Source organism: Mastomys coucha, unplaced genomic scaffold (assembly GCF_008632895.1).
Source record: "Mastomys coucha isolate ucsf_1 unplaced genomic scaffold, UCSF_Mcou_1 pScaffold18, whole genome shotgun sequence".
In the NCBI taxonomy this organism is placed as follows: Eukaryota; Metazoa; Chordata; class Mammalia; order Rodentia; family Muridae; genus Mastomys; species Mastomys coucha.
In genome coordinates, this window is record NW_022196900.1 from 95,741,516 (window position 1) to 95,766,566 (window position 25,051).

The following is a 25,051-nucleotide window of genomic DNA, read 5'->3' on the forward strand; positions in this document are numbered from 1 at the left end:
TCGAACTCAGAAATCCACCTGCCTCTGCCTCCCAAGTGCTGGGATTAAAGGCGTGTGCCACCGCCACCACCACCACTGGGCAGGACTTCCCTTCTTAAAGCCTGGTATTTTCAGGGTTAACTTCTATAGCTTCATGGTGTGGCTTGAAGGTGCAGCCTCGTGTGGAGCCAGTCTTGGCATCGCCTGGACCACAGACCCCTCTCAGAGAGTAGGTTTGGGACTTGGGGTGCTTACTAATTTTTAATTGAAGCATGATGGATGTCAGGATGGAAATGGGGCGTGACGTCTCAACAGATTAGGGTCCAGTGAAGCATGGCTCGTTAAAAGCATACCAACATGCTGCAGAGGCCATGCGTGAGTGATGGCCTGGGTCAGGGTCCCTGGTGGACGCAGTACATGTGTGAGGAACACTTGGGCTGCCTTTTCTGCTAGATCCATGGGTGACTGTAAGAATCACTTAAAATATGTGTGTTCTCTCCTTGAGGTTTTTCTCCTGTCATGCTTAGACGTGACCATTTTTTTCTTTTTAAACTAAATTTGCAGAGCCCTCTCATTCTGTACACGTTCTGTGTCCTGTTGTGGTTCTGTCACGTGTGGTTTTAGTTTCTTCCCAAAGCTGTAATTTCAGAAAACTCGTACTACCTATGGCCATGTTTCTGTTGTCTGGGGCCATGTTTCTTTAGCAGACTCACACGGAGCTCACACGGGGCTCACACAGGGCTTATGGCTTTCCTGTGTGTTCACCTGCTCAAGCCAGCGAGAAAAGTGTTCTTGGGCATGTTGGGGTTTGCCCTTGCTCTCCCACCTCCATTTACATATCAGAGCCAGGCTGCTGCAGAGAGGGTTGTCTGGTCCCCACAAGGTCTGGTTACAGAGTCTCATCAATATGTGCCCCGAGATTGGCAGCCAGGTCCCGAGGCCCGGTTTGCCCTGCCAGGTCAGCACTCTGTCCTTTCCCCAGCATCACAGCCCTTGCTGCCTTGGGATTCCAGTGGTGCATGCTCATTGGTGGGAAGTGACTATCCTTTGCAGATGGCCAAAACATCATTTTATTACATACTGATTCCATTGTGCTAGAGGGAAACTGGCCAAAATTGGTTGCTAAGCTGTTTCAAAAATACCCGACACCCGTGTGGACCAGGTGTCATGTGACAGGAAGCTGCTCCTTTCACCTTCTGTGGCCTCTCTGCACACTGGCAGCTACAGTCAGAACCTCTCTGCTGAGGTGTATTTTGAGCTCTGAGCTGAGGAAGGAGTTTGTTTCTGCAGATTGGCACCCACCAGGCCATCCATCCATTGCCTTTTTAAGACTACGCCAAAAATAGCCATGGATCTGTTTTACCAGGGTGAGAAGGGCTCAGCTTGCAAACATCAATCACTGGCAGGGTTGGGAGGGGATTTTTGATGTTTTTGGTTTTTCTTTTGTAATTCCTACCTTTTCTCCTTTTTTTATTTTTTTTTAAAGATTTATTTTATTTTATGTGTATGAGTACACTGTAGCTGTACAGATATCCGTGAGCCATCATGTTTGTGGGTGCTGGGAATTGAACTCAGGACCTTCTGCCAGCCCCGCTTGCTCCGGCCCTGCTCAATTCACTGTAGCTGTCTTCAGACACACCAGAAGAGGGCATCTGATCTTATTACGGGTGGTTGTGAGCCCCCATGTGGTTGCTGGGATCTGAACTCATAACCTTTGGAAGAGCAGTCAGTGCTCTTACTCGCTGAGCCATCTCACCAGCCCCCCTTTTCTCCTTCTTGTAATAACTCAGAGGCTTTGTTCTTAGTGTCCCCAGACTTATGAAAAGGGAAGGGAGACCTTACCTGTAACTCCAGTGTTAAGTTAGGCTCAGTTCTGCCCACTGGTGTCAGAGGAGAGCTGGCAACACAGGCTTGCCAGTGGAAGATGCTTGGCTCCTTCACTACCGCCTCCCAACACATACACACTCATTTTCCATGGCCCAAAGGTGTAATCATGGCCGGCCATTTTGGCCTTCTGACCTATCCCATCATGCCCCTGCAGACCTATGCCCCTCGGACAATTTGTGGGAGCTGTCCCAAATGCAGTCACTGCTGGATATGGTATGCAAAGCTGCCCCCACAACCCCCACGGCTCTTTCTAGGTCTAGAAGGCAGCATTCTGGAACGAACTTGGCTAGGTACTGAGCAGGCTGGGAAGGCATCAGAACGCCTCCTCACCCACTTCCCAGGCCTGGCTGGGTGGCTGCACACTTAGAAAAGCAAGGCATAGTGGCCATGGCCCCAGGTGCTAGGGAACTGTGACAGAAAGCTCGCTGAACTCACCGGCCAAGTGGTTTAGCAGAATCAGTGAGCCCCAGGTGCTGAGACTTAACAGGTGAGGATGCTGAGAACTCTGGCCTCCACATGTACGTGTGTGCTTCACACACACACACACACACACACACACACACACACACACACACACACACACACAAAAAGAACTGTGAGTTGAGCCGAGAGCCCACGTGGTAGTCTTCAGTCCTAACTAAGCAGCTCTAGAACAGGAGCAATAGGCTTGAGTGTGGCTGGTGGTCCAGAGCATTCTCCAGCCAGGAATCTTGTTCACTGTCGCTTTAAGTCAGCTACCCAGTGCACATTTGTGACTCTTGAGGGGGTCCAGGATTCAGATGGGAATTGATTTTTATCGTTCTCACATTTGGAATTTGACTCTGTTCTTGGAGAAACAGAAGTAATGTTAGTAGGAGCTACAAGATGATAAATTCTTTTTATGGGCCTTGTCACGGGTAATCTTCACCGTGGCCTTGCCTCATCCAAAGTGACTTTGTGAGGTATAGATGAGAAACTGAAGCATGGGGCGGTGAGGGCCTGCCTCGTGGAGCCCAGTCCTGTCATGCAGTGACAGGTGACTCCCACTGTCCCCTTCCTTAAAACAGCCAACTGCACAGTAGACTATTTCTGACAGCTAGCAGGCCCGGGAAGGGAAAGTCCAGCGCGAAAACTGTGAATGGAAAGCTGCCTCGTTCGAAGTCAGGAAGCTGTGCTGGCAGCCCTGGACTACAGTCTCCGCCAGGTTAGGACCTGATGGTAGCATTCTCTCGCACTCAGTTCTGAGGCCCAGAAGCAGAGGAACCTCACTGTGGGTACCCTCCTGTTGAGGTCTCTACTTCCAGCATGCCCTTTCTTGGCAGAAGACACGCTGATTTCTCTCCAGCCTGAGCCATACTGTCTCTCGCTGTGGTAAATGCACACAGAGCAGGCGCAGCCTCCAGCACTGAGGTCCCCAGGGCTACTAGAGCAGAGTGTGGCTGCCTAGGACTGGGTATGGGATGCCTCTAGTTTTGAGGTCTGGGACACACATCCTTTGCCTCTCTGAGTTTCCTCCATTATAAGATGGGGCCAGTAAAACCTATCTCATGGGGTAAGTGGAAGAGTCAGGAGTACACTTCCAAAGTGCCAGCAGGAGAGGCAGGGAGGTGCTTAGTAAGTGGGAGTTGATGCTGTGTTGGCTTCATTGACCCAGAGCCTCAGTTCTGCCCACCCAGAGGCAGTGCTCACACTTGGAGCCACCCTCTGGACTGTGTTTTCACAGGTGCGTCCAGCCACAGCCTCGGCCTCCACAGCAGGGCAGCTCTTGATGACAGGGATTCAGCTTATTTAAGCTGGAGCTGGGGGAAGGTTAGGCCTCCACTGAGGTCCTTGGGTGGTCATGGGAACGTTCTACCCTCACTTGCCCTGACCTGAAAAGGCAAAGCTTCCAAGTGGGAAGAAGCCCCCCAGTCCAAATCGAGTTGAGGATCTGAGGGACCAACCTGAAGTCTGTGTCCACTGGATTCTCCAGAGTTCAGACTGCTAGCAGTTTTCTAGCCTGCCCGTTGCTCTTCATGGCTGCAGAGCGAGCATCTTTGTCCCTGAGTGCCCTGAGTCTAGAAACTTCCCGAGGTGGGGCAGGAGATGTGGTGGGCTTACACAGATTAAATGGTGGTTGCAAAGAGTCAGGGTGAACAAGGACGCACCAAGCGGTCCCCAGCCACTACCTGCAGGAGCCAGATTTTACAGAACCATTTAGTACTTCACCTTCCCACGTTTCTTTTCTCCTTCCAGATCATTGGAATCCAGACACCCAAGGCCACCTCCAGTCACAGAATGACCCTATTTCTAGCTTTCTCCCCTTCTTGTCTGAGCCCTCTTTTCTTGGGCTGTTGGAGCACCTCACCTGCTAGCACCTACTCAGGTCACTGACACAGAAAACACTCTGTGGTGCCGACAACTGGCATCGTACCAAAGCTCCAAGCAGAGAGCTGGTCGGTTTTGGACACTTCTTGAAAACAGACATGTCCAGTTGGTGCCCCTCCCTTGCCAGGCCACCTGGGTTACCGTACTTGCAGCTCAGGCTCCTGCAGAATTCTTAGCCAGGTGTTTTAGGGTGCTGAAATGTGAAGCGGAGGGTGTTTGGGCACCTTAAAAGTGGGAGCTCCTGTTAAGCTAAGTCCTTGCCCTCCTCATGTGGCCTCAGTTTCCTCCCAGCTGAGATGAGACATTGTACTTGGGTTGTAGCAGCTGCCTGTGTAGGTCCTGAGCTCTTGATTCTCGTGTGCCATCACCTACTCAGGCCTCAGAATCTACTTTTCAATGGAGAACTAGGGCAGTGTTCTACAAGACTCCACAGGTTGTCTTCTGAAGGTGGGGACACAGGTGCTTGGTCCCAGGCTCTCTCAGCTGACGGCTAACTTTCTGACTTAGGATCAGCCCCAGCCCAAGTGACTCCAAAGTCCATTGTCTGCTACATGATCGTGCCCACAGCTGCTCCCAAAAATAGCTTTTCCTCGTCACTGCAGGTCACCAGCAGATGGCTAGCTCCACGTACAGAAGCCGCCAGCAGAGAAAATGCAGAGTGCATACAGTATGGCCTTTACCTCTGCACGCCGCAAGGGTGTCTGTCCTCCATCATTAAAAAAGAGATGCTGATGGGGAGGGACACGTAGAACCCTGAAGCCAGGTGACACCTGTGGCAAGAGTGGCTCCAGACACCCCAAGGCTTAGCATGCTTTTGGCAAGGTGTTTTGGGAGTTTGGGGCCCACCCTCCTCTTGGGTCAGTGGCCCTCATCTGGCCAGACACTTTGCTCTGTAATTGGGCGGCTTGTGCCTGCCCCTTTGCTACATGTGTTTGTAGGCCTGTTGAGCTGGCAATTAAGGCTCATTAGAGACCCTGTCAGTCATAGTGTGCACAGAGCCTGCCTGGGAGAGGCCTCCTGAAAGGCGGGGCTGTTGAGCCTTAGGCCTCTGTGAAATTGGTCTCTGCAGATGATTCTGGTCGTTTAGTGTGCCACAGGAGAGGCGTGAGCAGCTCTCGCCACACTGCACACTGCCAGGTCCTGGTGGGCCTGTTACCTTTTATGTAATTGAAACCTTTGGCTAAGAGCAAAATCGAAGTTACAGATGGTGGACAAGTATCAGGTGGAGGCCCAGTGGGGGCCTGACAGCAGGCCACTCTGAGGACAGATGCTGAGCCAGACAGGAGACTGGGTTGTCCTTAATCCCCGGCGCCCTTCTTTCTGGAATATGTATGGGGATACTTAATGACAGTTGACTAGAAGCTAGACTAGCATTCCCAGTTGAGAACACAGCCCTCAGGAGATTTACGCCAGGCTAGAATGAGTACCCTTCACATAAGTCAGTCGCCCCCACCCCCAGTGTGAAGAGGGATGTGTGGCAGAAGTGTTCTAAACTGAGGTCCTCCTGCCTTCTTAGAGCAGAGAGACTCTGACCTTCCCACTTGCATACAACTTAGAGTTGGTAGTTAATTGGATGCTGTGACTTCAAGTCCCTAGTTCCCAAGAAAGTTCCCGCTGGCTCCTGAGGTCCCATAGGAGATAATGGTGTTCATTCTTCCAACTCCTGAGTGTTTAAAGTAAGTTCTGGCTACGTGTCAACCATAGGTGGACATAGCACCACCAACCCCCACCCCCTACCCCAGATTTGAGAGGCAAGAACTGTACACACTTTGCAAGATGTATGATCAGAGATGAAATGAGATTCGGATGTCTCCTGGAACTGAGTTGTGTAACTGGGGACATCACCCTGCAACCAGTGAGTTGGTCTGAGTTAGCTGGGTCTTAGGTCCCCCCACCCCCGCAATGTCCAGGTGAGTCCAAAACAACTGTCCCAGGCCCAGGATCCATTTCCTCAGCTGTTCAGAAAAGAGTTTGCCCCTGTTCTCGGGGACTCTGCCAAGTGGGTAAAGGGTTTCATGCAGTGCCAGTTGCAGATGGTTCTAACTGGTATAAGGAGGGAGGAGGTGACCGTCCTTGTTTCATGGGATTCTGTAGTGGGAGGATGGAGATAGAATAGGGCCTGGGGAGCAGCCAGCCAGTTGCCTTTCCCTTCCTTGTTCAGCCTGCTTGAGAAGGAGAACTGTGGGCCCCTGGTCAGAAGTGGCCATCTCTTTGCTCACTGGCTGGTCAGTGGATCAGTTCTTCTCACTTATACCCTCTAATGACCTTACTTCCTCCAGCCCAGAGTGAGCCATGCTCAGCCCTTGGTGGCAAGGGTCACCTCTAGGACTTCCTTGAGGCTGCAGGGCATGTGACAGAAAGAACCTGGGGTTGAGGCCAGGAGAGAAACCTGCATCTGGAGCCTCTCTAGACTCGTGTAGACTGCTGGGGGTCATGGAGACTCACGCCCAGCTGCTACTCAGAGAACACTACCCGGCCAGGCTGGAGCTGGGGTTTGAGTACAGTCACTCCTCCCTAAGATACTTGAGTCTTTGGAGAGTCCCCCTTTCTCCACAACCAGAGTATGTTCTTAGAGATTAACCTTTGACCCTATGCCTGTAAGGTTCCAGGTTCTAGTCTAGATTACGGTCAGAGAGCACACCTGGACTTGCCTTAGTCCACCCCTCCTCCCTGTGACTCGTCTGTTTGGATGCTCTGACATGGTGTCCCTTCTCCATACGTCAGCCCCAGCCCACACTGCTGCCTCTTGGGTTGCTTACTGCACAAGCTGAGGGCAGAGATTCCATGCAGCTGAGGGGATGTGGGTGAGGACTCTCAGGGTCTGGTGTCCTTCATCCACATCTACAAGGGAGTGTTATCGGGCCTCATCTGTGAGCATCTCCTGTGGGTAAACACAGCTGCTCTGATTTCGAGAAGACCACAGCTAGAGACAGTTCTAGAATAGGAGCCGGAGCACTGTGCACTGGGTGCCTCCGAGTGATGGGCGAGGGCACAGGAAGCTGTCTTGGAGTAGGTGGAGGGAGACATTGAAGAAGGTAGCAGTGGGAGGGGGCAAGCTGGGCAGGGACTGTGTGGGAGCAGATGCACACCTGTGCCGTAAACCTAGGAGTTGAGCCTAGTGTTGGGTCTGGGTTCACAGGGCTCTTTCCAGTCAGTAGCAGGCAGCAGGCACATATTCATTTTTCAGATTGATGATCCACAGTTAGTCACAGCATGGAAGCACGGCCTTGAGAGCCTACTGCTGTGGGGCCTGCTGGCCTGGGGAGGTCATGGTAGGTCAGGGGCAGCAACCTTGCACGTGCCATTTTTCTGTGCAATTTTGTATCATCTGCCTGTCCATGCGGATATGTGACTGTCAGAATCCCAGCTCCCAGTTTTCTCACACTCTCTTTCTCTTTGAAACAGCAGGAGGGCTCCCCCTCAGACTAGAAGGTGCCCATGGGTGAAGAGCCAACCTGGCTTCTCAGCCAGGTGGTCCTCTGTGGCCTTTAAGGGACGGCCTGAGGCTGCTGGAGAGGTGGCAAGGGCCCTGTGTCATTCTCAGGCGTATGTCTAAGAGAACTTGAAGTCGGTGGCTCCCATTGGTCCCCATGCTTCCCATTGCAGAGCCTCACCAGAGTCCCAGCAGCCTTGAAGGTCTCCCCCAGTTAAAGGGCTCCTGACTGCACAGGGCTCTTTTGCCCTTCTGCGTCAGGTTTTCCAACAGCAAGTCTCCAAAGTCATCCTTTTTTGCTTGGAGCCACTTTCCCATCAGCCTCCTGTTGGTTTTTACTCTGCCATGCTTAAGAGATTTAAGTTTCTGGACATGCAGAAAGGCTCTGGGTTTTGTTTTTGCTTTTGTCTTTTTTTCATTTGAGATTGCCACGACACTGGAAGGTGCCTGGGGCGCTCTGAGAACCTTCACTGCGGCTGCTTGAGCGGCCCTTTAGAACGTGGATAAGGAAGGGCTAGACTTTGGTTTGCACTCCAGAAATGAAGCAGCAAGCTCAGCCCCCCTTTGCCTTCATTTCTGGACATAGGTGGCTCAGGGAGCAGGTAAAGCTGAGGAGGAGGCTGGGGCTATGCTGGCTGATGGATGTGACTCATGTGCATGAAGACCCTGGCTTTGGTATTGCCCTCACAAGATTTTCCTATTTGAAATCTGCCCTTGGTGCTGTTGGAAACCAAACAGTGTAGCTTGGGAGCATCTAACCAGGAGGGTCTGATGAATGTTCCCTTAACCTAGATTCTACATTTTGGTTGATAAGGAAAAAAATAAGAACGTAAGAATGAGTTAGAGAGCTGGGGCCTCCTCCAAAGACCAGAGGCAGAGAGTCCTTCCTCTCCAGGGCTAGCAGACTCCGTCCTGGGCAAGGAATGCGTAGATTGTTTCATAAACAGGCTTGGCTTAGAAAACAGGTAAAAATATTTGGTAAGAGTATGACATGCTCAGTCTCCTTCCCCTGAATGTTTGAACTGCGCCAGGAATGTGGGCTGGGCAGCTGGGGGAGGGGCTGACAGAGGAATTTGGAGTTGGAGGAGCCAGGGATGACTTACCATCTCACTACTTCCCTTTAAAGTCCATGTGGGGCTAAAGAGATGGCTCAGTTGTTAAGAGTACTAGTTGCTCTTTTTTTCAGAGGACCTGGGTTCAAGTCTCAGGACTCACACGGTGGTTCACAACTGCCTGTAACTCCCATTCTGGGGAATCTAATGCCTTCTTCTGGCTTCTGTAGGCACTGTACATACATGGTGCAAAGACACTTGTGAAGACAAGACATCCATACGTATTAAAAAGTATTTGCCAGGAGTAGTGGCCCATGCTTTTAAGAGCACCTGAGAGGCAGCCTGGTCTACAGAGTGAGTTCTAGGACAGCCGAGGCTATATAGTGAGTGTGTATCAAAGGAAAGTCAGTGTGCTGGAGATATGGCTCAGAGGAGTACTTACCTGGTTAGTATGCATAAAGTCTTGGGTTTAGCCCCAGCACTGCTTAAATTGGGTATTATGGTGCATACCCATAATTCAAGAATACAGGACAAAGAAGCAAGAGGCTCACATGTTCTAAGTCATCCTTAGCTACATAGGAAATTCGAGGCTAACCTGGGCTACATGAGACCCTGTTTGCTTTGTGAGCAGTGCTAGCTGCTTAGCACTGGCGTTGATGAATGGGTCTGATTTGAACATGGAGCTGGTGTGACTATGACCCTCCCTCCTGGCCCACGGGGTATGTAATTTGTACTTGGTGAGGGGCAGGACCTCCACAGTTTGTAACTTAGAGATACTGCTTTATACAGAGTGCTGTGAGCTTTTGAGAACCCTATCCTGAGTGGCCATAGAGATAAGAAAATTATCTAAGCCATGGCCATGATATGTTCAAGGTCTAAAACTGAGCCAGAGCTTCCCGATTGCCTGTGCTGGTGGAGTCCTAAGACAGACAAAAGGGCGTGGGGCCACGCCCCCTCTCCCTGTGCCTGAAATACTAAGGTGCACCATGAGTGTAACTTATCAGCCTTGGAGAACTTAAGCCCATCCTGATGCATTCGTTTATGTTATAAAGAGCTGGACCTCCATGGCTTGTCCAGAGCTCTAATGCTATGTTAGTGCTAGGCATCTCATCCCCATTTGCTCTGGGCCCTCAGTCACCAGAGCATGAGCCCACTATGGCAGCCGTCTAGAGGCAAGACTACCTTGCCAGCTGTCTCAAAGCCAGGTTTGTGGCTCACTTAGCATTTGAAGTTGGGAAGGGACTTCTCACGCTTGACATGTACATATAACAGTATTAGTAATGACCCTACAGGGCAGGGTATTCAAATGAGATTCATGGTATGTCTTTCTGCTTAAGAGTCTGGTGTTCCATGAAGAACTGAAGTGGGGCCTGGAGGAGCTGGGGCCACACCCCGTTATGTGTGCTGGGGTTGAGCACAGAGAGCAGGTCATGCTCAGTGGGCAGTGGGTGCAAACAAACACTGCTCTTCAGTCCCCTTCACTGTCCTCCAGGATGACTGGGTTGGGACAGCTCGCTTTCCTGATCTTCTGTGTGCCTTATAGGGACCATTCTCACACTTGCCCAGGTGTCTCTTGCTGCAGAGCTGTGTGCCACCCCCTCCTGTTTTCCTTATCATCCTGTCATTCTTGTGCTGTTCGCCTACCCCCACCTCACCTAGTGTCCTCAGGCTTCTTTCCTGCCCTGTCAGTCTGGAGATGTCCTATTGATGTGCACCTTCCCATCTCTGGTCACAACTGAATGTATCCACTTGTCTGTGGTGGTGGCACTGGGGATTTAGTGTATGGAAAGAGTTTCTCAAAGGGTACAGTAATCCCCAGTCCCTGGGTTAGGAGGCTGGCAATGGTAGAGCAGAGTTTGGACCTGTGTTTGATTTCTCATTGTGTATTGTGATCCAGTGCTGGCATGTGTACCTCTAGGGACACTTTAAAAACATAACTTCAGGGCCTTGAGAAAAACACAAGAATTAGGTTGTAAGCAGAGCCCCCTGCTGGCCATCGGGGTCTCTGGCACCCACCCCTTTTGTCTGGTGTGGGGAGAGCCAGGACTCTCCCCAGCCAGGGGCAGGCTCACCATCACTCATGTGCATGTGCACTCGAATGGACAGGCTCTGCTTTCCACCCTTATCTCTCCAGTGGCGGGCTCTCAGCCAGCAGGCAGATCAAAAGATGGAATGTGTTCATTTGGCCATTTTTTAAAAAAAATCAAGGTCCAAAGGTTCACTTCTTCCGAAAGGCGAGGGCGCCGGGGATTACATTATCCGGAGAGCTGGACCACTCTGGCTTTTGTGCTTTTTTTTTTTTAAGGGTTCATCTCAAGTTTCTTTTTCTGGTTGAACAATTTTTTTCAACATTAATAACTAATGGAGAAGAGGAAGAGGCAAAGTGGAACCATATGACAGTGCACACAGCCTTGCCTGTGGCCGGAAGTTTCTGATTTGTGTGGCCTTTCATGCGATCAGCTGTTGGGTTAGATAGTAGGGAAAAAGGCCATTTGGGCAAGGACAGCCCTGCGATTTATCTCAACCAAGCTGAACTGTGTCCCTGTGACTTCCTTAGATGCTAGCTCCTGGCTTGTGTGACTTGGGTCAGGTTATTTCTCAGGCCCCATATGCCTCTTCTTTAAAGTAGAGGTCTGTAGGCCAGCAGAATGGCTCAGTGGATAAAAGCATTGCCACCGAGACTGAAGACCCGAGTCTGACTCCCAGGTTCCACGTAGTGGAAGGAGAGAACCAACTCCCACAAGTGTTCTTTGGCCTCTGTGACATGGGCCCTTTCGTCAAAAATGAGTGAAGGAGGGAGTGAGTGAGTGAGTGAGTGAGTGAATTTAGTCTTAAAGCAAGAAATAGTCTCTATGAAAACCTGTCCTGGGGATGAAGGGGTGCTGGCAATAGACTGGACCCCATCATAATAGACACTCGTCTTTTCTATGGTTTATCATTACTGTTGTCTGGTTTTTCTATGTTGTCGGTGTGGGTCCCGAACTCAATTGATCCTTCTGTCTCAGCTTCCTGTGTAGTTTGGACTGCAGGCATGTGCATGTGCAGGCATGTCCTGTCTCTTGTTAAAAGCTTTCTTTGCTGTGCATGGGCTGAACCCAAACCCAGGTGAGAATGCCCGGGTAGTTGCTGCTGCTTGCCTAGTGGCTTCACTCTGAGCCTTCTCTCTAGGGTGAAAGCACGGCCTGTCCCAACAGTGGTACAGCGTTACGATTCCAAGTCACTGGGAATGAAGTTCAACTCTCAGTAGACTGGTTTGGCCAAAACCGTTGGTGTTAGATGGACGTTCTATACAAAAGCTAGTGATGGTGGATAGGTCACATGGGCAGTGTGGAGAGCAGCCAACACAGTTTATGCTGGCTCTGCTCCTCACAGCACTGTGGCAGAAAGTAGACTCAAGTGTTTGGACCTGCTCATTTCAGCTCATTCATCGCTGCAAACTCAGGATTCTGATACCCTGAAAAGTGCCACAGCCAGGGGCAGGAAGAGCTGAGGCAGGGATTTAGGTGACTTACTGGCTCACAGAGCTGAGCAGCCATTGTTCTCCAGTGTGCTCTCAGGCAGAAGACCCCATGCCCACTCCCATGGGACCCAAGCAGCCGATGGGACATGGTGCTTGGCTGGGGGTCCCCCCGACCCCCGTGGCTCCCTGGACACAGCATTAACCCAGGAGAGTTGACAAGGGCAGGGGAAAATAGTCTCTGCTGGTGGTATCAGGAGTATTCAGGGTCCTATGCCATCCATCGGTGGAACTCTAGGATACCTGGAGAGAAATGGGAAGTCCAGGATAGGCCTGAAGGAGACACGGGGATATGGCGGAGTGATAGATTAAACAGATAAAAATAGCTGTCCTGTGTAACATTCAAGGCATGGTCAAACTGAGATGGTCTTCCTTGTGAATCCAAATTCAGTTTAACTGAGCAGCCTACAGTGTCTGCAGTAACTCTTGATGGGGAAGGTTTTTATACAAACTAGCATGTTAAGGAGATAGCAAGTAGGCCAGTGTTAGGAAGGTGGAGGACGGACAGGATGCGGGGCAGGACTGACACATGGCACGCACACTCGCACACACCCCGTGTGCTTGGGGCAGCTGCTCCCTGGCCACACTTTATAGTCTGTACTCGTTTCCAGTGACAAGCATAGTGTCGTTGTCCTAGACTAGATTGTCTTTGATCAGAAGAGTGATTGATGCAAACAGAACTTGAAAATATGGCCCAACTTAAGAGCTTGTCTTTTAGGGACCTGAGCAGGCAGAGCCAACTAGCTGTGACCCATCCTAGGCACTCATGTGCTCGGGCACATCCTGAGTCCTGCATGATCGCCACAGCTTTCCACTGTGTGCTGCCATGGTAGGGGCTCAGTTGAGTGCATGTTCTTCTGTGGTTGGTTGGGACTCGTGGGCTTGAAGGAGTCCAGGATTAGCTCTTCAGGGGTGGCTAGTCTCTGACGCAGTTTGCCTAGTTCTGACCTTCTGTCATTGCTGTGACTCTTCAGGCTGGACTTGGGGGTTTGGTTTGGTGGTAATGTTATTTGTCCATTTTGCTGGTTACTTGAGACACTGAGAATTGAACGGAGGACCTCATGCACTCTAGCACTGAACTATCTTCCCAGATGTATATTTTTTCATAACACAAGGTCTTAAGTTATTCAAGTAGCCTTGAAACTCACTCAACCCAGCCAGTGTTTGAACTTAGGGTCCTCCTGCCTCAGCCTCCCAGGCCTGATCATACTAATGTGGAACTCATAGTTTTAAATCCTTGTCCTCACTCAGCCTCCTAAGCAGCTAGAATTACAAATGGACATGACTGTGCCAGCTAGAAATAGAGCCTCTTTCTTGGCAGCTCCCATTGTCTTACCAGCCTGCCTGGTAAGGGGGGGGCCTGTCTTCCCAAGCATCCCTCAGCCCGCCATCTGAAGCAGCAAGGTGCATTGAGGTACAAAGAGGGCTGACATTGCTACCCCAACAGTGGACTGAGTCCAGACAAAGAGGGCTAGGAGGCTCAAGACAGGACTCCTGAGGCAAGGAGACCTCAGCAGCAGCCCAGTGACATGAGTGGGTCCTTGGTGGCAGGCTACAGTGTGAAGGGTGGCACTCTAGTGCCAGGGTCATTTCACTGGGCCCATAAAATTCAGCCAGTGCCTCAGACCTAGCTGCCTCATGGAAGCTGTGGAACCCTCCTTCCACAACTAGGGTGTCCCAGGTGGAGGACTCTAGCTATAACTAAGCTGCAGTGGGGGCTGGAAGGAACTTTGTACCATTACTGCTCACTTTCCTTAGGGACCAGAGTGACAGGGTGAAGGAGTTTGGGAGTCACCTAGCCCTGGATTGGATTTCTATATTCACTGCTGGCTTGTTGAACAGCTTAATGACTCTGGGTCTCAACTCTGCAATCTATAAAATAAGGTAACGGCTACCCAGGCTGTTACTTCATGCCCTGGTATGAGCATTTATGTAAAGAACATGCTTTGTGATACCTGGTTCAACATCCCAACAAGCGCTTAGAGGTAACAGAGAGAGATGTTGCCAAAACTAACCTTGAAAATAACCTTGCCTGTTGGTTGGGTGAGTGCATAGGTGCACGTGGACCAGGTTCTGAGAACAAGCGTGTTGTGCTTTGGCCGGAGGTATGTGCTTCTCCTTGGGGGGCGATGTATGTATAAGAGTTGGACCATCCCATGGAGCCAAGAGGCACTTTGTACAGTGGGCTGTGAGGTACCCTAAGACAGTAGTATGCAGCATCAGAGCCCAGTTGTCCTCATAATTCTGGCTTTTGAGGGACACAGGACCTGAGCTGCATGGCCCCCTCTGTTAGCCGCCCCTTGTCTGGTAAACGAAGCAGAGGTCCCTGTAAACCCAGGCCCTGAGATGAGAAAGTCAGGACGTGGAAACAGTGTAGAAAGGCCCACTTTTGCAAGGACTGCCTCCCTTCCCTGAATGCTCTAGTGGAGACTGATGTCTGTGTTGGGAGGAGGCAGCCCTGGCTTGCTCCCTCAAAGGCTGTGGTGGCAATTGACAGCACCTTGTGACTTGTTCCAGCCCACCTGGGCCACAAAGCTGTGTTCCTGGCACCTTCCGCTGTGCAGACCAGGTAAAGCCACAGGTGAGCTCACTATTCTGCTGTGGAAAGCAAGCGTATGGATCTCCACCTCTATAGCAGATGCAGCCTGCTATGAACAGCCTGGGAATGCTTGGCCAGACACCTGAAGGGAGCTGGAAACTCCACTCCTGCGGGAGTTCTCCAGAGCCCCGTTACCCTTTGAGTTCTTCACATTCCTGTCTATTTGAAGTGTTTGCCTTCTTCTCAGGGCTTGAGCTGGTATTTTTGTCCACCAGAGACCAATACCCAGCACACACATCCTCATACTCAGAGACCACCCTGGTGTTCAGGTAATTCAAGCCACACCCGGGTTTGGAAAGAAGACTGCGTTGGAAGTCACGCTCCACAACTCACGACCAGGTTTCTTTATAGAGAGACGTGGTTGGTGTTGGGCATATGTGGAGAGGAACAGATTCCAAATTTTGGCAGGGCACTACAAGCCAGATGTTAACCTGGACCTGAATTGGAGTTGTTACTTTAATGACATTTCTCCCTGTCCTCTCTTTCTGCCAGGTCCCCAGTCTGTGTGAAGATCTCCTGTCTTCTGTTGACCAGCCCCTGAAAATTGCCAGAGACAAGGTGGTGGGCAAGGATTACCTTTTGTGTGACTACAACAGAGACGGGGACTCCTATAGGTGAGCTCCCATACGGCAGCTCTCACCTCACAGCATGGGGGCACACGGGTAGCCCACCCACACATCTGTTTGTCCTTCTCTCTCCTCTCAGCTGTCCATCTGATCCACTAACAGGAAGGTGTGTGTAGGTGCCTTCCTTGAGCATCAAAGAGAGAGCCTTGGTGCCTTACAGTCTAATGGAAGAGCCACGCTGTTTCAGGGCCAGCTGCCCTGATAGGGTGGCCCGCCCTTCCTTCCTTCCTTCCTTCTTTCCTTCCTTCCTTCCTTCCTTCCTTCCTTCCTTCCTTCCTTCCTTCTCTTCTTCCTTCCTTTGCCATCACCATGTGGCCAAGTTGACATTGGTCAGGAAAATACATGTAGTACCTGATGAGCAGCTGTGCTGTAATGCACACGGCCAGTTCAGAGCTGGCTAGGTGCCCGGGGGGGGGGGGGGGGGGGGGGGGGGGGGGGGGGGGGGCAAAAAGAACCTGTGGTCCAAGGAGATAGTCCTGGGTTAGGTGTTTTTAATGGACTATCTGTTTTAAGATGGTCTCAAAATATATCCCTTGCTGGCCTGGAACTCCCTATGTAGACCAGAAGTCCTCATGCCTCTGTCTCCTGAGTGCTGGGATTAAAGACATGCGCCAACATACTTGGAATCATTTTTCTGCAAACTTCCAAGTGTGAGAATCCCAGACCATTCCAGGCTTTCCTTGGGGGTGAACTCACTGGGTTTGGCCTTCTTAGAGACTACACTACTAGCGTTCTCTTTGGAGAGGGTTGGTTTTAGAGAAACAGGGATGGTGACCAGGAAGAGCAGTGTGGGCTCTAAACCAGTACTGTTCCTCCTAGGAACATGGAGACTTTGGCAGTCCCTTGTCATCTCTGGTCTACAGAATAGAAATAGTGGTGATCGTTCAGGCAGCAAAACGTGCAGAAGCATCCTGAGCATTACCTGTGTAGGGGTACTGCTCACAGCTCTTTCCCTGGACTGTTTGTGAGGAATACAAACAGTAACATTAGGCACATGCATCAGTGATATACATTGCAAGCATATTGCTAAAGAGAACAGAGCGAGAGAGAGGCAGGATGGGTAGCCAGTGGGGGCTTGGTCACAACTGTGCTCTAGAATGAGTTGTTGATTCTGTACAGGTTAGGAGCTTCCTGGGTCCCCAGCCCTGGGTGGAGGCAAGCTCACAGGTGTCCAGAAGGCTATGAAGGCAAAAGAAAGGTCAGAAGCACAGCAAGGCCAGTAGAATAGGCCTGGAAGGTCAGACTGAGGTTTGCACATCATGATGTTTGATGTTGAGGGTGGCACAGAGCTTGTCCTTTGTTTGAAACTAAGAGAAAGAAAACTGGTTGTGGTGATGGCCCCTCCTACTTCCGATGGAAGTTAGTTAGGGAGTGACAGGCCTGAGCGTGGGACTGAAATGAGTGGAGAGACCTGAGTACAGATGGGTGGAGCTTGAAAGCAGAGTGACAGCTGGGAGGTGTGGTCACTGTCTGTGGAAAGAAGAATCTGGAGCTGGAATGTGAGAAATGCCTTCTGGGTGGGTGTGGAAGTGCCATGTAGGTGTGACATGGCAGATCTGAGAGCTGGCAGCACTGCAGGGCCCCACTGTGAGGCTGAGGCCCAGTTCAGGACAGAACTGGTCCCTAGCACGTGTACAGAGGCAACCCTTGAGGAGACTTCTTGAAGGTGATAAGCATGCAGGCCAGGGAGCACATGGCCACAGTGAAAGCTCTCACAGGCGTGGGCTCCCTTCGGGCTTTCTGAGAAAGACACTGTTGAGAAGTGTCAGTGGCCACTGGTTCTGCTTTTTTTTTTTTTTTTTTTTTTTTTTTTTTTTTTTTTTTTTTTTTTTTGGGTTTTTCGAGACAAGGTTTCTCTGTGTAGCCCTGGCTATCCTGGAACTCACTCCGTAGACCAGGCTAGCCTCGAACTCAGAACTCAGAAATCCGCCTGCCTCTGTCTCCCAAGTGCTAGGATTAAAGGCGTGCGCCACCACTGCCTGGCTTTTTGTTTGTTTTTAAACCTGAACGCTCTAGGTAAGAAAGCTGCAGTGCAGGAGGGCAGGGAAGGACAGGATGAAGTCCAGCTTGTGCACTCCTCCCTCGAGGGCTACAGCCCTTCCAGGGGCCCCTGCAGGCCCCACTCCTACTCCCCAGGCACCAGAGGGCTCTGGCAAAGGGAGCCCCCCCCCGGGGGGGGGTGGAGCAAGAGGCAGTAAGGAGAAAGCTTGACTCCCATCTCCCCTTCTAGATCTGAAACTTCAAGGTCCTCTGATTTTCTCCACACATTTCCATCCTGTGTTTGATCGTTTGCTTAAATAAGATCCTTATGGCGAGGCCACTGCCAGCAGCTTGAACCCTGTTAGCTGCAACAAGAAGCCTTCTGGGGAAATGAAAGGCCTGACTCTTGAAATCCAAGCATTCCTATCCATCTGTCTTTTCTCAAATGGCCTCCATTTAAGCTTTTAAATGTGTTCTGAGTGCCCCTTCTACTAAGAATATTCTGGGTAATGTTATGATTTTTCCCCTAGCTACAATTACCCTGGCTCCAGGCCTAACGGCTTGAAATGCCGTTGTAGTCTGTGAGGCAGGAGGAATGTGTAACACACTTACAGACTTCTCAGACTTCAGGCCCTGGTCTGCATGGCGATGGATGCTGTGTCCTAGCACGTCACTTTGTTTTTTAACCACTGTGTGTGTGTGTGTGTGTGTGTGTGTGTCTGTGTGTCTGTCTGTCTGTCTGTCTGTCTGTCACTTACAGAGGTTAGAACCTGAAGGAGTCAGTTCCTCCACAGTGTGGGTCCTGGAGGTTGAACTCAGGTTATCAGGCTTAGCAGCAAGCTCCTTTGCCCAAGTCATCTTGCAGGCTCCAGATTGCCTTTCGAAGAGAGTCACGGGCTGGGTCTTCTGTGCCATGTGAAGGAGATGGCGTGGAGAAGGGGACTCACCCTGCTTACAAGTATGCCGGGAGCTTCTCAGAGGAAGCAAGGTCGGGGGAGGTGGGGTCCGTCCAGGTCACAGTTCTGGGTTCTTGCCCACTGTCCCACAGTGGAAGAGCCAAACCTCACTGACTGGAGAGTCGTGATAACCACCGCACCTGTCAGCTGGCCTCGGAGATCTGAGGCAAGAGGCCTCATGCGTTTCTCCTTCCTTCCCGCCCTCACTTGGCCTCCTCCTGCCTTCGTCCGGCGTTTGTGTTTTGGAGATAGGGTCTAGCTATATATAGCCCTGGCTGGACTCAGACTTGACTCCTGCACCTGTCTCAGAATGGCCAGGAACGCAGCCATCCCAGCTCTGTTTTCACTCCCTCTCTGTAGGACCCTGCAGAGTCGGTCAGAGTCCCATGAAGGCAGACATCCTACAGGCCCTCTCTGTCAAAGACTCAAGCTAGTGCTGGTCTTGGGGTGTTATTCCCCCAACTCTGTTGGGAGTGGGGTGGGCGGGCTTGAACTTGGAAAGGGGGTTTCTTGTTTTGTTTTGGGAATTGAGTCTAGGTACCTGAACATGGTAAATGGTTTCTAAAGGCCCCGCTCAGGCTGGAGAGGTGGCTCAGCGGGTAAGAGCACTGACTGTTCTTCCAGGTCCTGAGTTCAATTCCCAGCAACCACATAGTGGCTCACAACCATGTGTAATGAGATCTGATGCTCTCTTCTGGTGTGTCTGAAGAGAGTGATAGTGTCTTCATATACTACTACATAAAATAAAATATACTTCATATACATAAAATAAATTACTTATTTTTTAAAAGGCCCTGCTCTTTGTGGGTAGGTGCATTTCTGTGGGTAGATGCATTTGCAGCCTGGAGCCCTCAAGGAACTACACACAGCAGCTTGGCCCCCTCTACACGGTCTAGACCGTCCCTGAGAACACCGTACCTCTATAGCCACCCCCAACATCTAGCTTCTGCCTTTCATGTCGCTCACGGCTACACTGGGTACCAGAAAGAGATATCTGTGTGGACAAGGTTGGGGGCCAAGGGACAGCGAGCATATTTTCCTCTCTTAATGTTAATCCCAGATTGAAAAGGTGTAAAGCTTAATGACCCCTGGGGAAAAGGAAGGCAGTATAGTCCCTATGGAAGCAACCCAAGGGCCAACTCAAGAGTGTGCTCATCTTCATGGTGTAAGGGCTTCTCTTTAGCTGATCACATCTCCTCCCCCTCCGAAGACTCTCTCACTTGTATGTATGTGGATGTTTTGCCTGTGTGCCGGGTGCATGCCTGGTGCTTCTGGAGACCAGAAGAGGATGGTGGGTCTATGGAACTGGAGTTACAGGTTGTGAGCTGCCGTGTGGGTGCTGGAATCAATCTTGGGTCCTCTGGAAGAGCAGCAGTGCTCTCAATGGCTGAGTGATCTTTCCAGCCTCACCTAACCTTGTTCGTTCTTTCTGAGACTTTCACCCTTGGGAACTAACAAGGGAACCTTCTCAAACACCTCCCGTTCCCCTCAGTGACTGAAAGTTCTCCTGCTGTGGCGAAAAGTGCTTTTAAAATGCTGCACATCTTTGGGCTGGTTCTCTTTACTTTCCAGGCTTCATGTGTGCTTAGCCCTGTGAATTAGGAAGCAGCTGTGTTCCCTAAGGAGCCAGGCACTCCATTTCCCGAGTGTCCAGGCTTACTGCCTGCTTCTGTACCTTATAGCCATCTTCTTATTACATATTGTCTGAGGCCTGAGAAGCCTCTAGCAAGTCAGGGAGGTGAGGGGCACAGCTGACCGCTTTGCTGAGCATGGAGCAATCAGGGAAACACTAGTGTTTGCAGCCAAGGCTCCTGCCATTTTTTCTGTTGATTCGTGGGAACAGTATACAGTAGTAAGTGGCGGCCTTGTTTTCTGCAGGAGCTAAGGTGTTTACTGCATTAGTCAGTCTGCCGGCTTCTGAAGACTCTCCAGAAAGCCTCCTGGTGACTTGGTCCCTGAACTTCAGGCAGCTTGAGCTGGGGCTAAGTGCCTCTGGGATGATTCATAGAACTGTCTCCTCCCTCCCTCCTTCCAGGTCACCGTGGAGTAACAAGTATGATCCTCCTTTGGAAGATGGGGCCATGCCATCTGCTCGGCTCAGAAAGCTGGAGGTAGAGGCCAACAATGCCTTCGACCAATACCGAGACCTGTGAGTGACCCTCTGCACATTAGCCTTAGGGGCTGGGCTTTGCTGGGGAGAACCTTGTATGAGAGTATGCCTGGGCTGAGCACTCTCCCTTGGCTCTGCTGCCCGGTCACCTAGCTCGCTAAAAGTCGGAGCTCCCAATGCAGACATGACCATGTTACTCTGTTACCATTCACAGTTGTGGCAGGTAAGCGGGGAGATCACCTACTGTGTATAAAGCAGGCAGGTACTTTGCACTCTGCTGTCTCATGTCTTCACTCTCTCAGTGACAGTAAGGTGCTTTGGATGCCACAGTGACACAGCCAGCATGGAGCACTCACACATTAAAGAATAAGGAGTTTGTCCAGGGCAGAGGCACAACTGAGACTGAAGCAGAGCTGATCAATCACAAATGCACGGTTAAAGTACAGTCTTGGGGCTGGGGAGATGGTTCAGTGGTTAAGAACCATTCTTGCAGAGGTCCTGAGTTCAATTCCTAGCAACCACATGGTGGCTCACAACCATCTGTAATGGTATCTGATGCCCTCTTCTGGTGTGTTTGAAGAGAGTGGTGGTGTACTCACATACATAAAATAAATCTTTAATAAATAAATAAATAAAGCACAGTCTCTCTGTGAGGCTCCAGCTGACTGAATTTGTGATAGGTGTGTGAGAATACACCACAGCTCTTAGGTGTTACAGCTGTGTTTAGACTGGAGCTCAGGGCCCATGCTGACTGTCCAGTGGCCACAGCAGAGTGTACTGAGGTCTCATGCAGTCTTTTTACCCTTCCCTCCTTCCTTTGCATGTGTGTGATGGAGGCATGAGTGTGTGTTCGTGTGTGCATGCACATGTGAATGTGGATGCATATGCATGTGGAGGTCAGAGGTCAGTGCTGAGCATCCTCTGCTGTTGCTCTGCATCTTGCTGAAGCAGGCTCACCTGTTCGGCAGGCCTCACTAGCTAGCAAGCTCCAGGAATCCTCCTAATCCCATACCCACCCAAGTGTCAGGGTTTCAGGCTCACACCAGCATGTCCAGCTTTTTCTGTGTGTTCAGAGATGGGAACTCAGGTCCTCATGCTTGCGTCTCCGTGAAAGTAATCCAGTGTGGCTGTTTCAGCTCCTCTGTGCACTCATTGTGCACACCGCCCTGGCCCACGAGCGCTAGGCCATTTAGCTCTGCCACTTTCGAGATCGTACTCCAGAGAAGGCTGTGCTTAATCAATAGGATCTCATTTTAAATTGCGTTCTGTACTAGATATATAGTAGTATGAAGTCAGTACAAATCCCCTGTCTGGGACAGGGGTTGGCACTCCCAGGAAGTGCCAGGCAGTGACCATATTAGGCTTGCAGGGTGCAGAATGCTGAGCTTGGTTTTGCCTTTTTTGTATGTGACCTTACAAGATGTAAAACTCACCTCTTAGCCCTGAGATGGGTCAGGTTTGACTCTGCATCTCTTCTGCATCTGCATCAGTTTGCTGTGACACTCTGGGAGGAAGAGGCTCCTCAGTCACCAGGAAGTCACCAGCATGTGGCCCTAGACATTTCAGTGCTGCGCGTGCGTGCGTGCATGCATGTACATACACACGCGCGCGCGCGCGCGCGCGAACACACTTGTCTTTGTAGCATCTTTGTCTCAATGTCCTCAATGTGAGGCTTTACATACAATGCCTTCTAGTGAAAACTTGCAAGATCCCCTTGCGGAAGATGCAGAGATGGAGAGAGCTGGGACTCAAATCTCCTTTTGCTTGACATTTACACAACTATTACTCTCACAGTTAAGATGAGGTTTTGTGTCTAAGGGGTCTCACATCTCCTGTTTGCCCCTTGGGGATCACTCCTCCCAGTGGTGCTAGAAGCCTGCTCTGCCTTCATCTGTAGTTTCATTCTCTGATTTCACCTTGCCTTTAAAAACAACTTCAAGTAAGTGACTTCTTCAACCCGGGTGTCCAGGCAGAGTCAAGTTTCATGTTACAGTGATATTGAGACTCAGACAGTGGTAATAAGTCAGTAATCGGTGACCGTGAATGTGGCTGCCTACAGAAATGAATTGACAGAGTCAGAAGTACAAAGAAGCTTAGCCAAGTTCACTAGCCAGAACATGGCCAAACTAGGGGACAATATCATCCCATTCTTTATTTTCTGTTGCTGTGATAGAACACTGACTAAAGCCATCTTCGGGGGGGATGGGTTTATTTGTCTTATGGGTTGTAGTTAATCATTGAGGGAAGAGGCAGAGACCATGGAGGATCGCTGCTTGCTGGCTCTATTTTTGTAAGCCAGGACATCTTCTGAAGGGTGGCACTGCCCCCAATGGCCTGGGTCCTCCTACCACTTCCACAGACTTGCCCACAGGCCAGACTGATGGAGGCAGCTCCTCAGCTGTGGTTTCTTCTTCTAAGGTGACTGGGCTGTGTCAAGTTGACAAAAGCTAATCAGGACACATTCTCCCCCAACTCGAGAGTCCTTCCTTTGTATGTATGCTTGTACGCAGGCAGCGGGTGTGGGGAGAAGAACCAGCAGCAGACATTTAAGTCAGCCAGTGAGCAGGTAGGGGACAGGAAACTAGTGACACGCTCACTGCCTTTCCAGGAGGCAACTCTGAACTGAAGACTGATGTCCAAAGTCTAGGTAGGCAGAGGAGCTCTGGGACCAGAGCTGGATATGTACACACCTTGTCTCTGAAATCAGAAGCAGATTTGACTGTGAGCCTAGCCTTTAATGGCTGAGCCATCTCTCCAGCCCCAGAAGCAAATTTCAAAGCCTGTCATATTTCATAGCCTTTCATAGCTTTGAAAGTTTTCCACAGACACCTTAGAACTTTCTGGAAAGATAGCCCTCCCCAAGTGTCCGGTGGGAGTGGCAGTGCCTCTGAAGTGCACGTTGGGTCTCCACAGGTGGGGAGCTAAGCTGCCTCACGTGATCCTGCAGAGTCCATGGGGACCACACAGCCTCATCGAGACCTTTGAGGCTGTTTAAATTTGGTGGCAAGGGTGGTTCTGAGTAGTGAAAGGCATAAACATCTGGGTATCTCTCCCTCGGTGAAGCGGTTCTGACACATTGCCTTGGGCGGCCATTGAGGGCCAGGTCTAGATCCAGGCCACGCTGCTCAACCCTCTGCTCCCCTTTGTCTCTTCTTGTCTCCTGGCTTACAGCAAGGACACCACTGAGGGGCTTGGTTGGCCATTATGGCGGACATCTCTCCTGTCAGGGTTCTAAGGAGGGTAACAGGACAGACTCTTCCTGCTCCAAGTTGGTGCCCAAAGCTCTAACTCTGCTGCTGAGCCAAGAGGGAGCAAGTACAGATGCTCTTAGAGAACAGTGAGGTCCCCCTGCCTGGTTGGGTACAGTAAGAGCAGCTTCTCCCCACCTGACCAGGGTCAAAGCTCAGTGGAGGGAAAGTTTGGGGATTGTCACATGGGTCCTACCATCCATTGTCATCAGAGGCTAAGGAATTTCCCAAGAACATATGGGAGGACTTATGTGAACTGATCCACCTCATTCCTGGGGCAAATATTAAGAAAAAAATAATCTTTTTCTCTTTTTTTTTTTTTTTTTTTTTTTTTTTTTTTTTGGTTTTTTGAGACAGGGTTTCTCTGTGTAGCCCTGGCTGTCCTAGAACTCACTCTGTAGACCAGGCTGGCCTCGAACTCAGAAATCTGCCTGCCTCTGCCTCCCAAGTACTGGGATTAAAGGCGAGCGCCACCACTGCCCCGCTTTTTCTCATTTTTTAAGTACCTTAGTTCACCCACATCAATTCTCAGCCTCTGGGTGTTGTTTGTGTGAGTGTCAATGGCCCTGGAGCCAGGGCTGTGGAACAGAGGTCTGGGGTGTCTAGGAGACAGACATTTGTGTGGCACTCAGGGTTTCCACAATGTCGCCAGGGTGCAAGTGGCAGGTCGTGCCTCTCTCCTCATTGCAGCTCCTTCCTGCCGTTGGCCTATGCCACAGGAAAACTTGGTGTTGCCCCATGTATGGAGCTGTGAAGCCCCCTGAGATGCCTGCACTTGCCTTTTTCCTTCATGTTGGCAGACAGACCAAGCACACAGGTCCCTGTGAAAGGAGACATCCCACCCAATGCTAAAGTGTCCCCTGAGAGTCCAGGAAGCAGGCTGGCTTCGGGGCCACCAGAAATACGTGTATCTTCAAGCAAAGCCACCCCTTCCAGAAAGAAAAGGAACAGTTGAACATCTGGCACCTCCGAGCAGGCCAGGCCCACTGTGCCCTGGGTCGGGTGTGCAAAAGCACACCCATCTTCAACTTGTGACAGTCCCCGTAGTTAAGAATTCTTGGATCATGGCAAGGTATAGAGTAGAGGCCAGGCTTGACCTATACTCAAGCCTTCGACCACCTTCCTAGCACATGAGGGACTTGCAGGGTCCTTGTGGGGAATACTGAACTTCTACCTAGCATGTGAGGAACACAGGAGCTTCTATGAACCTCAGGAGCCTCATGTTCATGTATTAAGTCTCCCTAGTACTGGGAAAGCCACACTAGACCAACTCATACAGGAGTCTCAGTACATTCCAAACAGAATAAGGGGCCTAGAT

The 25,051-nt window shown here is 50.8% G+C and overlaps 1 protein-coding gene across 4 annotated transcripts in view; it reads left to right on the plus strand.

The window, feature by feature from the left end:
* Capzb (capping actin protein of muscle Z-line subunit beta) overlaps window positions 1-25,051 on the plus strand; it is a 103,358-nt gene that overhangs the window by 52,933 nt on the left and 25,374 nt on the right. For all 4 annotated transcript variants that reach the window (XM_031379243.1, XM_031379244.1, XM_031379241.1 and 1 more), the window contains exons 3-4: window positions 15,306-15,427; window positions 20,411-20,524. In XM_031379243.1, coding sequence (XP_031235103.1) covers window positions 15,306-15,427; window positions 20,411-20,524 — 236 coding nt within the window. The remainder of the gene's footprint in view (window positions 1-15,305; window positions 15,428-20,410; window positions 20,525-25,051) is intronic.